The 19,461-nt window shown below is 48.1% G+C and overlaps 1 protein-coding gene across 1 annotated transcript; it reads right to left on the bottom strand.

The window, feature by feature from the left end:
• Positions 1 to 2,574: 2,574 nt before the first annotated feature.
• kdm4ab (lysine (K)-specific demethylase 4A, genome duplicate b) lies at positions 2,575 to 18,919 on the bottom strand. The gene is made up of 22 exons (XM_072704183.1): positions 18,837 to 18,919; positions 17,055 to 17,215; positions 14,237 to 14,412; positions 13,875 to 13,989; positions 12,960 to 13,153; positions 12,649 to 12,698; positions 12,443 to 12,546; positions 12,206 to 12,343; positions 11,818 to 12,038; positions 11,286 to 11,431; positions 10,709 to 11,070; positions 9,474 to 9,579; positions 7,617 to 7,801; positions 7,298 to 7,490; positions 5,937 to 6,013; positions 5,748 to 5,803; positions 5,404 to 5,512; positions 4,965 to 5,153; positions 4,704 to 4,874; positions 4,502 to 4,621; positions 4,330 to 4,422; positions 2,575 to 4,161 (listed from the first exon to the last, which is right to left on the bottom strand). Exons 1-22 carry the CDS (start codon positions 18,904 to 18,906, stop codon positions 4,021 to 4,023), a joined length of 3,177 nt encoding a protein of 1,058 aa, XP_072560284.1. The 5' UTR covers positions 18,907 to 18,919; the 3' UTR covers positions 2,575 to 4,020.
• Positions 18,920 to 19,461: the final 542 nt, after the last annotated feature.

The raw sequence follows: 19,461 nt of genomic DNA on the forward strand, positions 1-19,461 counted from the left end.
GAGAATAAAAGCAGCTGAATGTATTGCTGCCCTACGCCAAGGACCAGACCAGTCGAGAGCTGATACCAGCTACCCTCCCTTTGTTTAAATCTTAGAAACCTCCATCGGTGTTTTAACAGCTGTATTCCATTCAAAGTGCTCTAACACGGTGCATCTGGCACTGGGCTCCACATGGGCACTTCGCAGGGACGGTGCCTTATACAGCCTCCTGGGTCAGGGCCTCGCTTATGTACAAGCAGTGACAGACGGCCGTGTAGGTGTCAACACATCCGACGACGCTTGGGGTGGGGAACTGCATCCCGTGTGTAAACTCAAAACAGCGCAGTGACGAGAAGCACGGCAGCGTGGGAAGGTCGTCGGAAATATCGTAGCGTGTTGTATTTCAGCTCAGAGGCCATTTAGTAAAATTACGTGAAAATCAGTACGATGAGTGAACGCTGGTGAGGCGGGGGGCGCTCGGAGAGGGCTGTGCCCGAGTGAGTGAGTGAGCGAGCGAGCGAGCCAGCGAGTCTGTCTTCTGGAAAGAGCTTCCGCCTGTAGCGGACCCTGCAGGCGGCTCCCTGAATTAACAATTCCATGCGTCTAAGGGTCCTTTTCCACCTCGGCACCCTTCTTCAGCAATCAGGGAGCTCGTTTATTTAAAAAAACGTTCATATATTCGTGTGGAAGAAGAAATGTTCGTACAAAACCTTGATGTTTGTACAAATGGTAAAAATCAGGTTTAAAACCTCGGGTGAACTGTGATACACGTCGTACAGGTTATAAATCCCACTAAATCCCATTTGCATGTGCGCACGCTTAAGAGACCTCCCCATTACCACCCACTAACTACTCCACGCCGGCAATGCAAATTAGCCGTGTGTGTGTGTGTATATATATATATATACACACATACACACACACATGCACACACATGCATATATATAAAATGACCTACATTGCTGTTTCTTGGAACGTTAGTGGAAATACTGACGGAATGAAACTGCCGTCTGGCACCAAAGCGGTTTCATTCTCTGATAGCAGTTTGATTACAGTCAACAGCACTGAAATCATTAGGGAGGCAGGGCATTGCTGTATTTTGCACCGTAATATTTACCTATACATCCACACTTGGGAAACTTAATATACTGTCTTGACAGTTGGTTCATACCAGCCACAGCATAAGGACCAATAGACTGGGACATCCCTGATCTGTCAGCCAGTTCCCGCTAGTATAATGTGGTCACTAAAACTCCAAGAGCTGTCAGTACTTAAAGAGAGACAACAAAAAATGATTTCCTCACGGAGCTTGCTGAACAGCCTGGGCTGATTCTTCACACAATGCCATTGGAACAGCTCTCGAAAGTCTAAGATGGCTGGTGAAAGAGAAATATTGACTAGAGGAAGAGATATTTTTGTTATCAACTTTGGAACATATTTTTTATATTATTGCAAGAACGCCTGGCTGACAGACAGCTGACAGTCACAAGACAAAAAGGCTAAAAGAGAATTGAGGTTTGAGCTAAGTGTTGCACTCGTGTTTTGGAACATAGTACTTGTTAGAATTGACAAGAAATGCAGACTGGGGGACAAAGACTGAGCATCGAGGGCATGTAGCAGACATGGCAGGAACACCACAAAGAGAGGCCATGCAGAAGCATAGACGCCCCCTCACGTGCCCCAGGCCTGCAGCGTACTGATCACGTGAAATATACGTTTGAAAGATGCATAAGGCATATGTGTGTTACAAAGTGCACCACCTACCCTAACCAGTTTGATCTGGTTCAGAGGAGGGGGTGCGAACTGTGAATGTACCCCGATAAAGGTTATGTTGACCAGAAAGTCTTTGGAACATTACCACAGAGATACTATCGAAGTGGTCGCTCTCTTGAGCTGAATCATAAAGCAAAGTCACATACAAAGGCATCCATCTTAGTGTCATAAATTTCTTCGACAGTGATAAGCCACAAATCACCATCAGAAAAACAATCATTGTGATTTCTAAACACTCGCTCCCTTGGTAAATATGACATGACGATGCTGCTCGTGACACTCACACACGGGCGTTTTCATACCTGTTACCTGTCAGTGCATGCATTGACTTGTCAGTACGCACATCTGCAACTTAGATTCTATGCAATATATATGGATACATAATGTGGTCATTCATTTAAAACAAAACAAATGCTTAATGTTACTTGTATACATGCCACCAATGTGTCTATATTTATCAACATGCGTTTTATCAAGCTCTAAAACTAACTAAATGCAGCTTAGATGCACATTTCCCCCAAACTCTACAGCTAATGTTTTCCCCCATTTCCTCCAAAATGGCCGTTCTGGGCCAATCTTAGGCCTAAATGTGCAAAGTTTTTTAAGGTTAAAGTTTTTGTTTAAAGATCCCAAAACATTTGCTTAAATGTGCATGCAAAGGTTTCTTGTTTAGTTTGTTTCATAAGAACCCAGGTTACTGAACTTCGGTGGGAAGTCAGCAGCCAGCATGCAAGCATGTAAGTGACGAAAGGCGAACATCAGGCAGGTCACACTGTGACGAGGCCGGCAAGAGACAGAAATGAGACGTCAGGCGACGGGTGCTTCAGTCCGAATGCTTTACTGAAGCCATGAGTGGACTGGGACCAGAGAACCAGCAGAGACCGGGATAGGGCTGGAAGGTGGTGCGGTGGAGAGGCCCGTGTGGGGATCTCGAAGATCACGCTCATTTCAGACACCGACATAAGCCAGCACAGCCACCGACAGCTTCGCTACACATACTTCTACCCAGAGAGAATGTACTACACAGGATGTCCACAACACAGAACCTGCAAAAAAAAAATAGAAAATGTATTTTTACAGTAATGTAACACACACAAAGTGGTTCTTTCTATTCCTTTCTGTGCCTGAGCTGTTCGGAGTCTCTGCTGTAAACAGACTGCATGTGGGCCACTACAGTGCCGGAGCTTCTGGTCTCCTTGGTCCAGCACGGAACGACGTGCAACAGGCGTGGTTTCCATGGCAACTGCTACAGGGTCACGCAGAGCACCCGGTGTCCGCCGTGGTGCGCCGCACTAGATAGTCATCAAATGTGCCAATTTAAAGATGACCACCACGCTCGGGCAGTAGGGATCTTTGAAGGCGGCAGTCCCAGAGAGCGGATCCTTCCGGAAAAGCACCTGAATGAGGCGTGAGAGCTGGACCAAAGCGATTCCTCACCCTACCAAATAACACTCACCCAGCAATGGCAAAGTTCACAGCTCAGACAGACCTATCGGGATAACAAATATAGATATACTTTGTGTTTGAACAAAATTGTAATGCTAACAAGCTACTGTAAAAATAATAATAATTTATAGATAAGCTTAAATTAACTGAGTATTTCAATGGAAAGCTTAGATGTAAAGATTAATAAACCAAGTACAGGGTAAAATGGGAGATTAAGGCTGGGCTTCACCCACTGGATCTTCACGAGAAAACCGATCCGGCTGTTGGCTAAATCACACTTTGAATATTAAAAGTTAAAACAAGCTATTGCCAGATTGTAAAGCACTTCATGAAGGCCGGTTTCACAAAGGAGGCTCCCTTTTTAATGACGGCTCGGCGTCACTGAGTGGGGGCTGCTGCTCGCAGAATGGCACTTAGACACCCAGCAGCATCTGAATCCCAAAGAGGACAGAAACCAGCAGAGGAAGAGCACAGCCACTCAGCGGTGCAAGGCATGCTGGGGACCGCCAGGGGAACTCCCGCATCCCTCTCGGCCACGTCTGTTAAATCACTGAAAAGCTGGCATTTCCGGGAGCTGAACTGCATCAGTCATACCACCTCAGCGTGATACTGGATGAGTTGATCAGTGCAGGCTGAGGCCTGTGGACTTCCACTCCTATTACAGGTGGGGTGGGGTGGGGGGGCTGGACAGGACATTGTTCCACCACAGGCCGTGTTGCACAGAATTCCGCTCAGTCAGTTCATAAGTTAAGTTTTGTACAGTGAGCGCAAGTGCTGTGATGACTGTGGTTGGAGGGCTGGGGGCAGGGGGGCTGGTTGCGTTCACTCCATGATGGCTCTGTAGATCACTGGCTCGATGTAATCCCCCCGGTACCGGGAGTTGATGACCCGCTGCCTCTTGGAGTCCCGCCTGACCTCCTTCTCGGTGAAGATGCCGTCAAACCGCATGTCCGATGCCACCGACTGAGGACAGACCCAGAGCCCCAGTCAGCATGTCAGTCAGGGTTCGCTGAGAGCCCCCAGACACCCTCATTACAGCCTTATGCCCCCCCGGTGTCAATTACTGCCGTCACGCTTGAACGGCATCGCCTAAACCCACACGAGCTGGGTCGCCGCCTCGCTTTCGCTCACCAGGCGTGTCCGGACCCGTTTGGGCAGCTCCTCGTCCAACGTGTAGACATCGTCACGTTTGGCGGTCAGCTGGGACGCGTCCTCGAACTCCACCTGCGCCGAGCGACCGATCAGGAATCATGCAAAACCGCAGCCCCCTCCCCTAGACTCCGCCAACCCCCTCCGCACGCACCTGGTACATCGGGATGACGTGTGCGGCCACAAACTTGGCTCCGTAGACCAGGCCGTCGGTCCAGCGCACCTGAACCACATCCCCCTCTGCTGGGGGGCCCAGCTGCATGCAGTCGCGGTTCTGTGGTAGCGTGTCATGTGCATGTTACACAGTGCTACAATCGGGGGGTTGGGTAGGGGGGGGCAGGTGACGGGGGACTCACCACAATGTCCTCGGGGAAGAGGTTGTCGCTGAAGGAGCCATCATCGAAGATGACCTCGTAGAAGGTGGCCTTGGTCTGCTGCACGATTTCGCACTGGTAGTAGCGCCCGTTCTTGTGCTTACAGATGACCTTCTGCCCGGCCTCCAGGTCCCGCAGGCTGGCCCTGTTCCTCTGGACGGCGAGGGAGAGAACAAGCAGGTCAGTCACTCACTGGGCGCTGCCACACGGCGCCGTGGCCGTCCCCGGCCGGAGCCCGCCTACCTCGCCGTGGCCCGGTCCCTTGTGCCGCCAGCAGGTGACGTAGACGACGAAGGGCCAGTCGTCGGGCTGCATGAGGACGCCGGCGGCCTGAGCGCAAGTGGCGTGGAAGGAGGTGGAGCAGCGGCCATGGGAGCACTGAACGCAGCAGCCGACGGCACGCTTCATGCGCTTCTTACAGTACAGGCATTTCTGCGGGGGGGCGAGGGCAGAGGGGGGTTAAACCGGCTGCGACAGGCACAAACAAACTCAGGACTCACAGACTGAACTCCGCATTGTCTCAGCTTCAGGCTCCAAACAGGTTTGTCTGCTGTGCTGACAGAGTAAAACTCTTACCTTTACACCCGAATCAAAAACAACCGAGAACTCTACCCTTCCACTGCCTCCTGATGGACATCCATGTGCCCCTGCCCCCTTGCCCCGCCCCGCGGACCCGGCTCACCAGCTTAAACCTCTGCAGGGGGATCCCGCTGAGGTCCACGGGGCCGCGCTCCACCAGGTTGAGGAAGCGAGCCTCCAGGACGGCAACTGCACACAGGACGTGGACCCACCTGGGAGGGGAAGGTGACCTAACTCAGGACCTGCGTGGCTGCCGTAGTTTCACTGATAACCTGGCAACGTCATTTCATTTCAGACCTGGAATTCCAATTCCTGTTTTTGATGAACACCTGGCATAGAAATACTCATCTGCCCTTTCACCAAAATAACAACAAAACCGGATTTTGCAGCAAGCAGACGAGCCGACTTCCTTAACGTGCTGCCCTGCTCTGGCTGTGACCTACTCACTTGTCATTGTTTGCTCTCTGTAAGGCTCCCCCTCTTAACGAGCACAAACAGCAATCCTGCAAGACGGGGGAAAAAAAAAAAGGAAAATTAACAATCCAAGCTCAACAACTATGGTGATGTCGCCCCCTGCTGGCCCACAAACAAGACTGGGATGTGTGGAACCGGGTGGGGGGGTTACAGGGCTCTGACCTCAGTCAAGGCGTTGGCCTCGCAGCGGGCACATCTCCAGTCATCGGACACTTTCTCACGGGGAACGCCGTAACAGCCTGCAGAGTGGAGAAGGTACGCGCTGGCTGATCGGCGGCAGGGCAACAGGCGAAATACCAACAAACTAACAACTAAATACATACATGTTACATTACATACATATAGGCAGATACACATACAGGCACACAGAAATACACATACACACACAGACACACACATGCAGTCACGCAAACACAGACACACACATGCAGTCACGCAAACACACACAGACATTTTTGGTGCCAGTTTCCCTTTTCCTGTTTATATTTTGGCACCCAGCTAATGCATAATCTTCATCACTTGCTAATGCTGTTCAGGGTGGCAGGAGAACAGGGTTGTTTAGTAAGGAGGTTTATCTCTCATTTAAAGCGGGTTTGGCTCCAACTCATAACTGTGCAGGGGCTCCCTGAGCAGCACTGAGGGCAGGGCTGTGGAGCTCACTGTGCTGGAGGGCAGGGCTGCGGAGCTCACTGTGCTGGAGGGCAGGGCTGCGGAGCTCACTGTGCTGGAGGGCAGGGCTGCGGAGCTCACTGTGCTGGAGGGCAGGGCTGCGGAGCTCACTGTGCTGGAGGGCAGGGCTGCGGAGCTCACTGTGCTGGAGGGCAGGGCTGCGGAGCTCACTGTACTGGAGGCCATTCACTGGCACCTCAGGCGACCCTGTTAGCACTACAAACATGCCAGCCTGCCACCTGTTGCTATTGTACACAGCGACTTTTCCAGTATTTGCTGAAATCCTTCAAATTTCCACCGAAACCCAGTGTGTGCCAGCAAACATAGCTGACGAGGAGCAGTTTTGCAGTTTTTGTGTCCGATACGTTTCGGTGCCTTTTCACAACATGCATCTTGCACGTGTTTGATTTACAGCCGCAGAAAGACTTTCCGTTTCCTACACCGCAGGGGAGGTACATTTCCGCTGCTGGGTACCTCAAAACACTACCACTGTCCTGCAGGTCTGTTTACACGAAATTCAGCAGAGGGACTCTGGCGATGTAGTGAGACGGGGACCTAGAACGGGGCTCTCTCAAAATCAAAGGGATGAAGAGGAGTTACCGGAGTAAGGACAAAAATATTTTAGAAAAAAATACGCCCAGGACTGTACGCAGGGGAAACACAGTTCTTTATCTCATAGGGGATTGGAAAAAAAAATAGGGCTGTTGCTGGCTTCCTGTGCAGATGGAGACAGACAGGAGACGCCAGAGCCTGATATGCGCACGAGGAGCACGGTGTGACCTCACCCCACCCCACATACACTGTGGCCCCACCCCCGCTGTCCCTGCCTGTCCCAAAGTGCACCAGGTACTCACTGATGTGCACGCGGATGCTGCACTGGGAGCAGCTGACAAGCAAACTGGTGTTGTCCTCCTCCATGTAGGGCGTGGAGATGTGCACCTCTGAGGTGTTGGTGCTGGTGAAGCACATCTCTGGGATCAGGGGTTTGGACCTGGGCCACTTGCCATCGGCTTCTGGGGGCTTTTGGCTGCTGCAGTCAAATTCAGACTGGACACAAAATCACACATCACTAAACCTGCCAACAGAGAAGACCATAGCACACCTACTGATATGTCTACAGTGAGGGATTTAGCCTTAGCGTTTAGCAGCCTGTTGGGTGAAGCTCTACCGCACCTGCTGATATGTCTGAAAGAGCATGCAGATGGCGCAGTAGGGGGCTTGAAGGCCCATTCTCTGGTTGTATTCCTTCTCTGCTTTGGGGTTTTGTTGACGGTTCTGCCACAGCTGAGCCAGCGGCTTTGCCCAGGCCTCAGACTCCTGGATGTCCTCCTCATCTTCAGTCGTTTGTTCCTGCAGCTCTGTAGGAGGCAGCGTGACAGTGAAGACCAGGTATGGGCAACTTCAGTCTTGTTAGGCCGTAAGATTTTGTAACAGTTTGCGACAGGGGTACTATCTAAATCGATTAGCCATTCCGGGATTGGCCCAGCACATTCAACCAATATTTAAACTAGTGCAAACATGTTCAGCTGTATTTATTTTGTAACGTACAGTAGAACCTTGGAACTCGAACACCTCTTAACATGACCAACTTGGACATCGAACGGGCTTGTTGAATTTTTTTCGACTTGTAACTCCACCAAATCGCAACACGACCAGCCTTCTGGAACGAATTAAGTTTGTGTTCCAAGGTACCACTGTAATATGTTTAGAACTGAACCCTATAGCTGTCTGTAGTTAGGCTACAGGGCATCATTACAATCTGCATATGTGATTGAACACAACACAGAAAACAGAATGCAGGTAAGGCAGAAATAGTAAATGCGACACAAGCTACGTAAAGTAAATGGGTAGTCAAGGTAGGCTTGGGCGGTATCTAATTTTGCTACAGTATACCCAAAATGTCTCAGTAATACTGTATTACAGTAATACTGCTCAAACCTACGTCCGACCGGGCCTATGCTAAAGACAGACACAGATATTCGTCAGTAATGATCGGATGGCAGTCAGCTTCAGAAAAAACACACTATCTGTACTGGATACTCATTTCAACTGGATACTTGGCACACCACCGGTATATTACATTTCTCCAAGTAACCGTTTCCAGCTCCTCCAAATGTTCAGGCAGCAGGACGTGCTAGCGTTCATTACAAAGAGGTCTTCTTTATTTAATTTTTAAAACATACTTTTAATATTTGTGCACAGCGAGCGGGTCTGTTTAGCACTCCTCATATTTACAGACAGAACGCAACTTCATTACGAGAAGTGGCACTTTCAGATAAGCCAGCTCATAAAAATGTCATGCAGAAATATGTCAATGTGAAAAGCTGAAGTTTAATGTCAAATATAAATTTATCCTTGGAACAATCACTGCTACGCTGCACAGATTAAAGTATGGACAGTCTGTATTTCCCGAAAGTATGAATAATACTTCATGTAAGCGTCGTGTCTGAACAAGTTCCTGCAATAATCAAAAAGCTTTTAGCATGAATCCTGAATTCATATTCAACATGGCTGCTCTTGGCTCATCACAGCTCAGGAACATTTGTGGTTTAGAACCTATTTACGGACATTCTATAACCCTAATTGCCATGATGACCGACTGTGGACCACACAGAGAAGCAGCTCATCCGATTCCTCAGACACAAAGAAGAGCTCAAGGGCCCAGCTCTACTTACATCCCATCAGAAACAAACAAATGAAATAAATATATCACTAAACCACAAAAGCTTAACCGAACTTGTTTTTTTGCAAGCAGGAATTATAAGACTACAAAGCAAGGGTGTAACTTGAGAGCAGGTTATAAATGAATTGTAAAAAACAGATTATGTATGGTTTGTCTGATAAACTTCAGAAGAGATAGTCTTACTAGAAGTATCTAATAAAAACAGGTCCTGCATCCTGATCCAGTAACAGACCCAGTTTGATGATAATGTTATCAGTAAGTAGAGAGCTCATGGTGTAGCAGTGCAGACAGGACATCCAATGAGCACACACACAATGCAGAATGACCAATCAGGAGCCAGCACTCACCCTCGTCACTGATGCAGTCCCTGAGCAGTGGGTGGAGGCGTGGAAGCTTGCTGAGAGGCTGCCGCTTACTCTTCATGCTCTTGTTCTCTGCTGCCTCATCTGCCCCCTAGTGGACAGAGTGTTCCATTACTACATCTATAATAAGGGACATTTTCACATCATAGCTCAAGAACCTGTTTTCTGGTTACAATTTCCTGGGCTTGACTGGGGACTTCTGTGTGTCACTTTCACACCACACAATCAATCTCGGACCTTTATGCTAAATAAGCACGGGAGACGCAAAAGGTTTGTAGGTTAAACTTCACACATAATTTCATATGAAACTGCACCACCACACCAAAGCAATTGAGGATAAACAAGATGTTTTGTTAGTTATTGAGGGGACTGACTGTGATCAAAACAGGACACAGCCTTTTATTTATACAACCCGCAACATGTTTATAATTCATTATTGAATCTGGCCGGCAGATCAATTCCATTTTCCACAGAATAAAAATGATGTAATGTTATTCTGCTAATAAGCGCTGGCAAGTTTCACCTCTGGCACTGACGATATCAGACAGAAGTGCATTGCTTATTTTCCGATGCAGAAATATGGAGACGCAAGCAAAAAAAAACGTATTCACTTTATTCTAACTAAAAGAACAAATATAATAATTCCACCCGCTCAGTTTTTGCTCTGCTAATATGTCTCTTTTCCCAGCATTCCCAGGTATCTAGAGGTGCTTGTGGTCAGCCAATGAGCAGGTTATCCCTGTAAATCCCACCCCGACAGTTTGTGTCCTAATGAAAAGTACCTAGTCTGGAGGAGGAGCTAAAAAGGGTTCTGGAACTGCCTCTGAGGAACTACAAATCGGACTAGGTTCCATATGAACGCGACAAAAGTTGCAGGTTCCGGAAAAAGCTTTCAGTTCCTGAAAAAAGTTGAAAACACCCTATATTACAGGCCCAAGAAAATCTTAGACTATGCAGAGAATGCCCGTACCAAGCAGACTATGTAGGGTAAATGACAACCATTTATCAGACTTATTTATCTGTGGGGTTAGGGTAAGGGTTTGGGTTAACATATGCAGATTCAGGGCCCTGATTTCCACCTGCAGGTGGGGCAGCTTGCATCTAGTTCATATGCAGATCAGTTTGTATGACAGCAATGCAGTAGCCATGGTGACACACCTCCTGTGACATGCACACGCACTGCACAGTGGGGGCACACGGATGGTAGGCCACACACTGACCTTCTCGCCATCAGACAGGGTGCTGTCCATGCCCAGTGCCGCCCTGTCCTCCCGGCTGGGGACTGCGGCCATGCTGTAATCCCCTTTGGCGTAGCTGTGGACATGAAGGGCGTCAGACGGACTCAGGGCCTTGTGTACAAGTAGACTGGCCACGCCGGGTTTGGGGGAGGGCCGAGGCCCCCCGCTGGGGCCGGCTATTGCGGAACAGTGGCTGGAGGTACGAGGCAGTGGGGGCAGGGCGTCCGGATCATCTCGGGGGGGCCCGTCGTCACACTCTTCCTCAGCAGGGGTGCAGTCACCTGGAAGAACCTGCAGGAAGCAGAGCTCCTCGGCCCCGTATCCCGGCCCACACTCCGGCATGCCTGCAACACCGCCATAACATGGTCACTACCCGCCAGCCCCTGATTGACTCAAACATGGAGACTGCTACAGCCAATCAGAAAAGCCTACGGAAAACAACATGCAAGTCCTAACATCATTTTGGAAAATAATATAATAGTGAAACAATGCTATTGTTCACAGTTACAGCTTAACAGTAACAGTACAGGGCAGCAAGGCGAGCGTCTGGCTCCCTCACCTTCCTGCGACACCTGGCCCCCAGCGGCGGGTGACAGGCGGAGCCGTTTGCCCTCGTGTTCCACGCCCTGCTCCCTCTGGAGAACTTCCTCGGGGACCTCCAAGCACACCCTGTGTCGCTTGGTCCCTATCCTCTGCTTGGAGAGGCTGAGCATGAAGAGAAAGGGCAAAGAAGGGAGATGTGAACAAAGGCAAGCCTCAGAGCTTCAGAGAACGGCTGGAGCGGGTGGCATGTCCGCTACCCCAGGCATAAAAGGCGTGCAGCCTTAACCACCCATTTCGGGGTGATTATAACCATGCTTTTATAGCTCAGCTCAGCCTGCTGTTGGCAGAGGTCTACAGCCACAAACATCAAAGACAAGTGAGAGGAGTAAAAAAAGGAAATCTATGTGACTGGCCTCAAATTGCGCGATTCTAGGCCAAACACCCATATTACATGGGCAGTCGCTGAGGGAATGAGTCCTCTCATCTAGAAAAAGGCCTCGTCAAGACTGGTAGAGATCTGACAGAAGATGAGGCTTCTTGAGACGGACCTCTTGGTCTCCTCCTCTGCGCCGCCACCCTCTCCTGCGTACTGGGCCCTGCCACCAGCCTGGCCCTCGCCACCCAGGAACTCCGCCGCTTCCGGTGTCGGCTTGGAGTGGTCGATGGACACGACATCCTTGCCGGCCTTCCACTGCTTGTAGCGCTCGGGCTGGAACTTGCGCACGAACACGTCCATGGAGATCTTCACCATGTCCTTCCTGCAGGAGCACTGTGCGGCAAACGGGACATCGCTGAGATTCAACCCAGAGGTTAACAGCAAGTGTCCCAACACGCTCCAACTGAGCAACTTGATGCCGCTTTGCTTAAAGTCAAAATAAAAACAAACTGATGAGGGAAGAGGCAGGAAACGCAGTGCAGGATGGGCACGGCGCTTACCAGAATAGCCTGCTTCCCATACTCGATCCAGCGCTGCGTGGCGAAGTTGGTGGACTCGGCGCAGTTGAAGCCGTGGTTGAAGCCAGCGTGGTAGCTATAGGGAAAGGTGATCACGAACTGGCCAGCCTCCTGCGTCATCTGAGGAGGACACACCAGTCGCCATGCTGTGAGACTCGGCCGCTCCAGTGTTTTAGCCGACAAGCAGGAAGGAGGACATCCTGGCTAAGCCCGGCTCACCTTTTCAAAGGGAATGCCGTACTTCCTGAGGATGGATGGCGAGATCAATGTCATCTTGTGCCGGAGAAATGCCTCGCAGTTCTGGGAGCTCCCGGGGAAAAATCCTGTTGGTGAGAGCATAGCTGGTGTTAAAGACGCGAGGCTTCGCTTTCCATCACGCCGGCAGGGCGGCACGGCAGCTGGAGCTTCTGCGATGCGCGTCTCACCTTTAGCTAGACGCTCAAGTCGTTTGCCGTGCTCTGGGGGGACAGAGTACCTGTGGGGTGTAAATGTACGAGTCGCCATGACTACAATTAGAAGACCATCAGCAGAAATGCTTTTACACTTTATTCATGGAGACAGATACAAAGATGACCTTCATTAAAAAGGCACACAGACATGACCTTTAATGCTAAAGAAACGAGAAAACAGGAAGAGACAGTCCTGTAAGCGATTGGACACCGGCCTTTGCACGAGATCTCTGTATGGATCTGCTGTAACATTAGCTCAAACTGTTAAAAATAACATCACTGGGTACCAGGACTTGGGCTCCCCGAAGTGCAGGTAGTTGATGCTGTAGAGGTCCATGTCTTCTGTGTGCCAGGCGAAGGTGGTCTTCCACATACCGAAGTACAGGTAGGGCGTGTTCACACCCTCGATGGTGATGCCACTCTCTCGCTCCACCATGTCCAAGATGGTGTTCAGATGGCCGATGTTCCATTCTGTCACGTCCTGACACAGTAAGATGGGTACAGACAGTCTCTGCTTATTGCCAAGCCTCACCACTTCCTTAAATAAGAGAACTCACTGAACAAAGTAACATATAAAGTGGTACCTCGGTTCTCAAACTCATTAGAACTTGAATTTCTTAAAAGTCGAACCAACCAATTCGAAAAAAAATTACCTGGAACTGATCACAGGGATTCCGCACAGGGATTCCGCACGGGGTTAACGAGGGGGCATGGCACACGGAAGGAGCGGACGATCGGGGCAGGACACTTTGTTTTTTTTTTTACTTTACACATTGCTTGGATACATTATTTTCTTATTTTACAAATTACTCTTTTAATAAATGTGCTTAGATGTGTTTAGTACAGCATATGCTCTTACTTTATCCGGTTCATTTTGTGTTTAAATGCTGCTAAAAAAAAAATAAAAAATTTTAGGTGTAGTTTTGTGGGGCCGGGAACCAATTAATTGGTTTTCCATTGTTTTTTATGGGGAAAATTCGATCAGAACTTGAACTTTTTAGGATTCGATCCGGAGTTCTGAACGGATTAAGTTCGAGTTCTGAGGTACCACTGTACTTCTGATTAGCAAAATAGTCAGGTTTCTATTTTCAAGAATTCAGCTGCATTGCCTGCACTGATATGATTAGTTCAGGTCTAAGCAAAGTATGTGTCCTCTACCCCCCAACCCCCCCGCCCCCAAGAACAGCCCCAGCATCCCTTACCGGGTCATAGAGCGTGCCGTTCACATCTGCCCCATAAATAGGGGGGTTAAAGGTCAGGTTCTTCCAATACTTCCGTTCCAGCTCGTCAAAATCCACATAGCGAGGGCTGCAGAACCTGAAGCGTGTTTGCAGAAGAATCATGGTGGGTGACTGAGGGCCTGTTTGTGCGAACAAGCTTGTAACGCTCAGACACAGATGCTAAGGCAAGCAATCCCTGCTAGGCAGAGCGATGATGGGCAGACGTATAGGACAGGGGCAAAATGGGCGTCTGCAATAAGCCCCGAAATAACGGCAGTCAAAGTGCAGAGGGGCAGAGAGCAGGGTGAGGCTGTGTGACGATGGGCTGGACGCTCTCTGCTTACTTGTCACTGTTAGCGGTCTTGCGGAACTCGCGCACGGTCATCGGCTTCTTCTGGATGTTGTACTGGGTGAAGAGGCCTGACTGGCCTGTCACCACCTGCTGGATGGGGGCTGGGATCACCAGGTCATCAATGTCATCGTAGGACTGCCGGGGCTTCCAGTCCTTCGGGGGAATAATCTAAACCAGAGAAAGGCTCCCATCATACTGATACACAGGGATGCCACTTAAGATGCATATCAAGATTTCAGAGGTTTCAGAGCTTAAACCAAAGGAAACAGAAACTGAAAGAGGCGGCACTCAGATTAACCGACAGGACTATGAGGGCTGAGGGAAGACACAGCAGTACACCAGCGAGAGGATGAGCACTTAATTTGGGTAATGGCCTGCAATATCACCATTAAATAAAGAGCACATGCATGGTCCCCTCTCCGTGAGACACAAGCGCCACGTCAAAAGTGCACAGTGGCCCGTGGTGCAGGAGAAGGTGCACTGTGGGGCGATGCATAGCACAGTGCTGCAGAGCGTCATGGAGCGCCGTGCACCTGCTCGCCCCGGGAAGCCACGCGGCGGAGGCGCGCTGCCTAACCGCACAGCCGGCTCCGCAGATGTAATCGCAGGTCATGTGACCGCCATAGGTTACTCTAATTCACTTTAGGTAGGAGTCAGCAATCGTGGCAACACAAAGACCAGCAAGCAGGGCTAAAAAAGAGGGACCACATTACACCTGGTTTCATTACACTGGCTTCCAATCCAACACAGGATCCAGTTTAAAAATCTATTACTTGTTTATATAGCATTAAACGAGCTGCTCCCCCCCCCCCCCATGTCACTGATTTGCTCCATCATCATACTCTTCCCAGGCAGCTAAGGACATCTGATAAGCTCTTGCTATTTAGTCCATAAGCCCGACTGAAGCTGAAGGATAACGGCGCCCGTTCAGCAAATACACTTTTAACATCAGGCACTCCCCATCAATTACTCTTCTTAAATCTCAACTAAAAACCCACTCGCTCAGACTGGCATTTATTCCAGATTAACAATTCTGTTGTTTGTTTTCATCTCTGCCTTACCTATGGAGCTGTCATTGGCTGGGCACTATTATTCTGTGACTATGTCTTGTGCTTGTTAGGGCTGCAACTAACGACTATTTTGATAGTCGACTAGTCATCGACTATTAAAACGATTAGTCGACTAATCGGATTATAAATTGCATAATTATAAAATGGCTCCTATTTAGCTACCAGCTTTTACATTTAGCATGAGGTTATTGTTCGACATCAATGCCGCAAAACAACACATGTAAAAAATGGGAAAGAGCTGTCGTGCGATTGATTGTGCAAATAGATTTAACACGAAATGGGAGGTTTCTTTTTAGAGATTGCCAAAAACTAAATAAGTAAGTATAGGGTGTGGATTGGTCACACATGGCTGATACCCGATCCGTCAAATAGGTCTGGATCGGCACCGATCCGAATTTCTGATACAATATTTGTTATAATCAGGGCTGCATATAACTGGTACGCAAGTACGCATTCAACTTTTATAAGCGATACGTGCGGCAATCTTTTGCTGTGACAGTGCAAATACGTATTTTATGTGCATTTGTGCTGATATGACAAGAAATTATCATGCATTTTAACCTGTATATGCTAATTCGTACTTCATTTGCGGTATAGGGGTTAAAATGCACGGTAATTTCTTGTCATATCGGCTATTTATATAGCCTATGTTTACAAATAAAAACTCATTTTAAAGCAGGCTGAAAAATCCCAAGATCCTGACCCAAAATACGGGAAATTTAGAGCAGCTTCCCATTGCCATTCCTCTGTTAACAGCAAGAAAACGGACTTAAACTGCTGTTATTTATTTTTAAGGGAGCATAAGCTCTCGCAGCACTTGCGACATCGGAGCCACTCTCCTGAATCTTGAGCTTCAGAGTTTTGCCTTCTTTATTTAAGCAATGGGTTTTCTACACTGTTTTCTGACCTTTATTAGCTAAATTTTTAGCGAATGAGACACTTCATGACACACCACCGACTTCCAAACAAAAATATGTTCTATTCTGATCTTTTTTGAAAATGTAAAATATACTACTACTAGCCTATTATTATGCCCTATTATTATTGTTGTTGTTATAATTATTTATTATTATTATTATTATTTATTATTAGATACGCCAGACAACAAGAAGTCCGTGCTATTCACCCTTTTGTAGATCTCGTCTTTGTTTTCGGACATTAAAAGCCTTTGAGACTTTAGAGCGTTTAATATGCGACGATGCCTGATTTGTGGCCACCATTCTTCTACCTGTTGCTGAATGCTATTGCGCAAGAGCGAATCTCACCTGTGTGGTGTACTGGTGGAGTCTATTGGAAAGCGGTAGTATTGCACAAGTATAAAGGAAGGAAAACGTCTCACTCCGTTTAAAAATACGTCTGGCGACAATTATCGACAATCAAATTCGGCGGCGACTATTTTTATTGTCGATTTTTGTCGACAATGTCGAATAATCGTTGCACCCCTAGTGCTTGTATTGCTTTACTTATTTGCAAACAATGCACAGCACTTTGGTAAACTTGAGTTGTGCTTTATAAATAAAAAAGGAGTGACTGACTTCTGCATCCGGCAGGCCGCGTGCCCTGATCTCCGAGTGTGCAGAGGCAGTAAGGGAGACACAGAGCCCCGTGAGCATCATTAATGTTTAAGGCCATGTTCCCTTAATGCCACAGTACCCAAAAGAGGACACGCAAAGCACGCCCCATAAATGTCCTCTTATTAAAGTCTCCAGGCCAATCGTCGGGTCATAGAGGGTCACCTACCTTGGCCAGACCAGCCTTGTGAGCCCCCTGAGCCTCCATGTAGGCGATGTACCGGCTGAAGTTCTTGAACTCCTCTTTGGTGGGATAGAATGTCATGATGCTCTTGGAGCTGGGATTCTGAGATCCAGGCTCTGAAGTCATTGTGGCTGAATGCTTTATCTCTGAACACAGAAAAATGCAGATATTCACTGCAATTGCTTTTTAGGCTACTCAAATTAACCAACTTGTGCTGACTATAAAAAAGCTAACAGGTTAAAATTCAGTTGTTTTTTTTTAAAAAAAAAAAAAAAGAAAGAAAGAAAAAAAAAGAAAAATAAGCATAAAAGCATCACTCCCTCTGCTGTTCGGGTGCATTTAATTCACACACGTCATTACATGCCCAGACCCAAACCGCTAAGTGGGTGGCAGCAATTTGTCATCCACATCCCGAAGACAGAACCGATGATCAGACTATGCCAGAGTTACTCAGACGGCACGTAAGTTTCCTCCTATCATAACTAATGCTGCTTCCCAGAAACTTATAGACTAATAACTCGCTATCGGCCATTTAGGAGACGCATAATTCACACACAGTAGAGTAGACTGTAGTAAAATGTTATGTAGGATTAGTGTTTTATAAGGATAGATGGATCCGTTTATCTTACCACGTCTCACAGTAAAATCATTAAAAGGAGCTTTTGTACAGCAGGATAACTTTTATACTTATTGACATGGGCGTAAATTACGGAGGTTTTGTAGCCCCCCCCCCCAAATAAATCAAAACCAACTAATATAACCCCCCCGATAATCATGTTTCCCCCCTAATGGGAGTAGACCTCAACCATCAATGTTCCAGCCAAAGTTACGCCATTGCTTATTGATCAGACGTCATACGGAATACTGCAAAGTGTGCGCGGATAAAGTGGGACCCAAACAATCCCCGTGTCACTCGCGTCCGGCCGACATGCGCAGGGGGCGGTGCCAGCCGCGGACACCGCTTTGTCCTCCCCGATCCAGTCAGTCCTGTTCCACGAGCCCGCCGGGCACACGTGACCACCCGTGGCCAGGGCGCCTCGGCGTCTGATTGGCTGCTCTCCGCGTCCTTTTAAAAAGCCGTGGAGGCCCAGCTCCACTCCACAATATAAATACTAGTTAGCAGCGTAGCCGATTGACTAACTTCGCAGTTATATGTATTGCAGAATACTTATATGACCGAGGCGCACTTCGGACGGTTTACCGTCAAACGTAAACTGAGACAACACAGGCAGTTATAAATTAAGATTAAACACAAAATGGAAACGAAAAGAGAAGTGGGTAGCCATCAGACTGCCTACCCGTAATACCAAGCAGCGCCTAAAATCAAAGAGAAACTGAAAAAAACACAGATAAAACTCCGCTCCCAGGCCCCAACCCAAACGGGTATACTCACAGACAGCGGCAAAACAAATAGTGGCGAGCGCGTCTTATCTCCAGAACCTCAATAAAGATACCGATTCTTCTTCTCAGTACTGAGAAGTACAGTCGTCCACCATTTTCCTATCGCGAGTGCGCATGCGCACTGCGCGTTTGTTTACCGCACACGGCTTCGGCTCGCCTCGGGTAGCTCTCACCCAATCGGCGGCGGATCGGCTATGCCGAACGCTGGGCTGTGCCCTGCCCGAACCCAAAGCCCACCTTACGTACCCCATAATATCGCCGTAGCCCATTAAAGTCCGCAGTATAGGAATGGCCTACTTTCCCTTCTTCCGTATAATAGCCAACATGCGAGTGTTTACAGAAATACGAGCGAATGCAGTGGGTTACCGAAAACGGTATAGCACGCACTGGGTCCCCCTCTGCGACACTCCCGTGTGACCGGAGTGGTTACGTGCATTTCTGCACAGCCGCAGGGCTGCAGCGACTGCAGCCATTTTGCGTTAGTGCGCTGCGCGGCCGCGTTCTCTTAAAACAAAAAAAAAACATTTAATGAAAGAGGAATGAAGATCTGGGAGCGAGGGAGCTGTGCGTCTCAAGGGGCAGCCGATATTCATAAAAATAATTTTTAAATAACTAATTTGTAAAACCGGATATTTTGCCGGGAGTGATTTAGGCCAAGGGTAATTATGAAATTATTTAACTTTATTTTTTATCTTTAGAAGAACCAGTTTCTGAAACTCAGTTTCATATTAAAATTTTACATAATATTTACAGAGATCGTTAAATCCAAATTCAATAATACATATAATACAGAATAAAATATGCAACATAAATCGTTCATTGTATTAGTGGTGTATCAGTTGTATCGATGACAAATAAGCAGTGGAGGTGATTTCACTTTTTAACTAAAAGCTTTGGAGTTTACTGTTTGGAAAATGGCACCTGTAGCTGGCATCTTGTGCAGGGTGGTCCCTGACTTTTGTGCTGTTTAAGGGTGACCCAGAGATTCACT

This window comes from Paramormyrops kingsleyae, chromosome 21, assembly GCF_048594095.1.
Source record: "Paramormyrops kingsleyae isolate MSU_618 chromosome 21, PKINGS_0.4, whole genome shotgun sequence".
In the NCBI taxonomy this organism is placed as follows: Eukaryota; Metazoa; Chordata; class Actinopteri; order Osteoglossiformes; family Mormyridae; genus Paramormyrops; species Paramormyrops kingsleyae.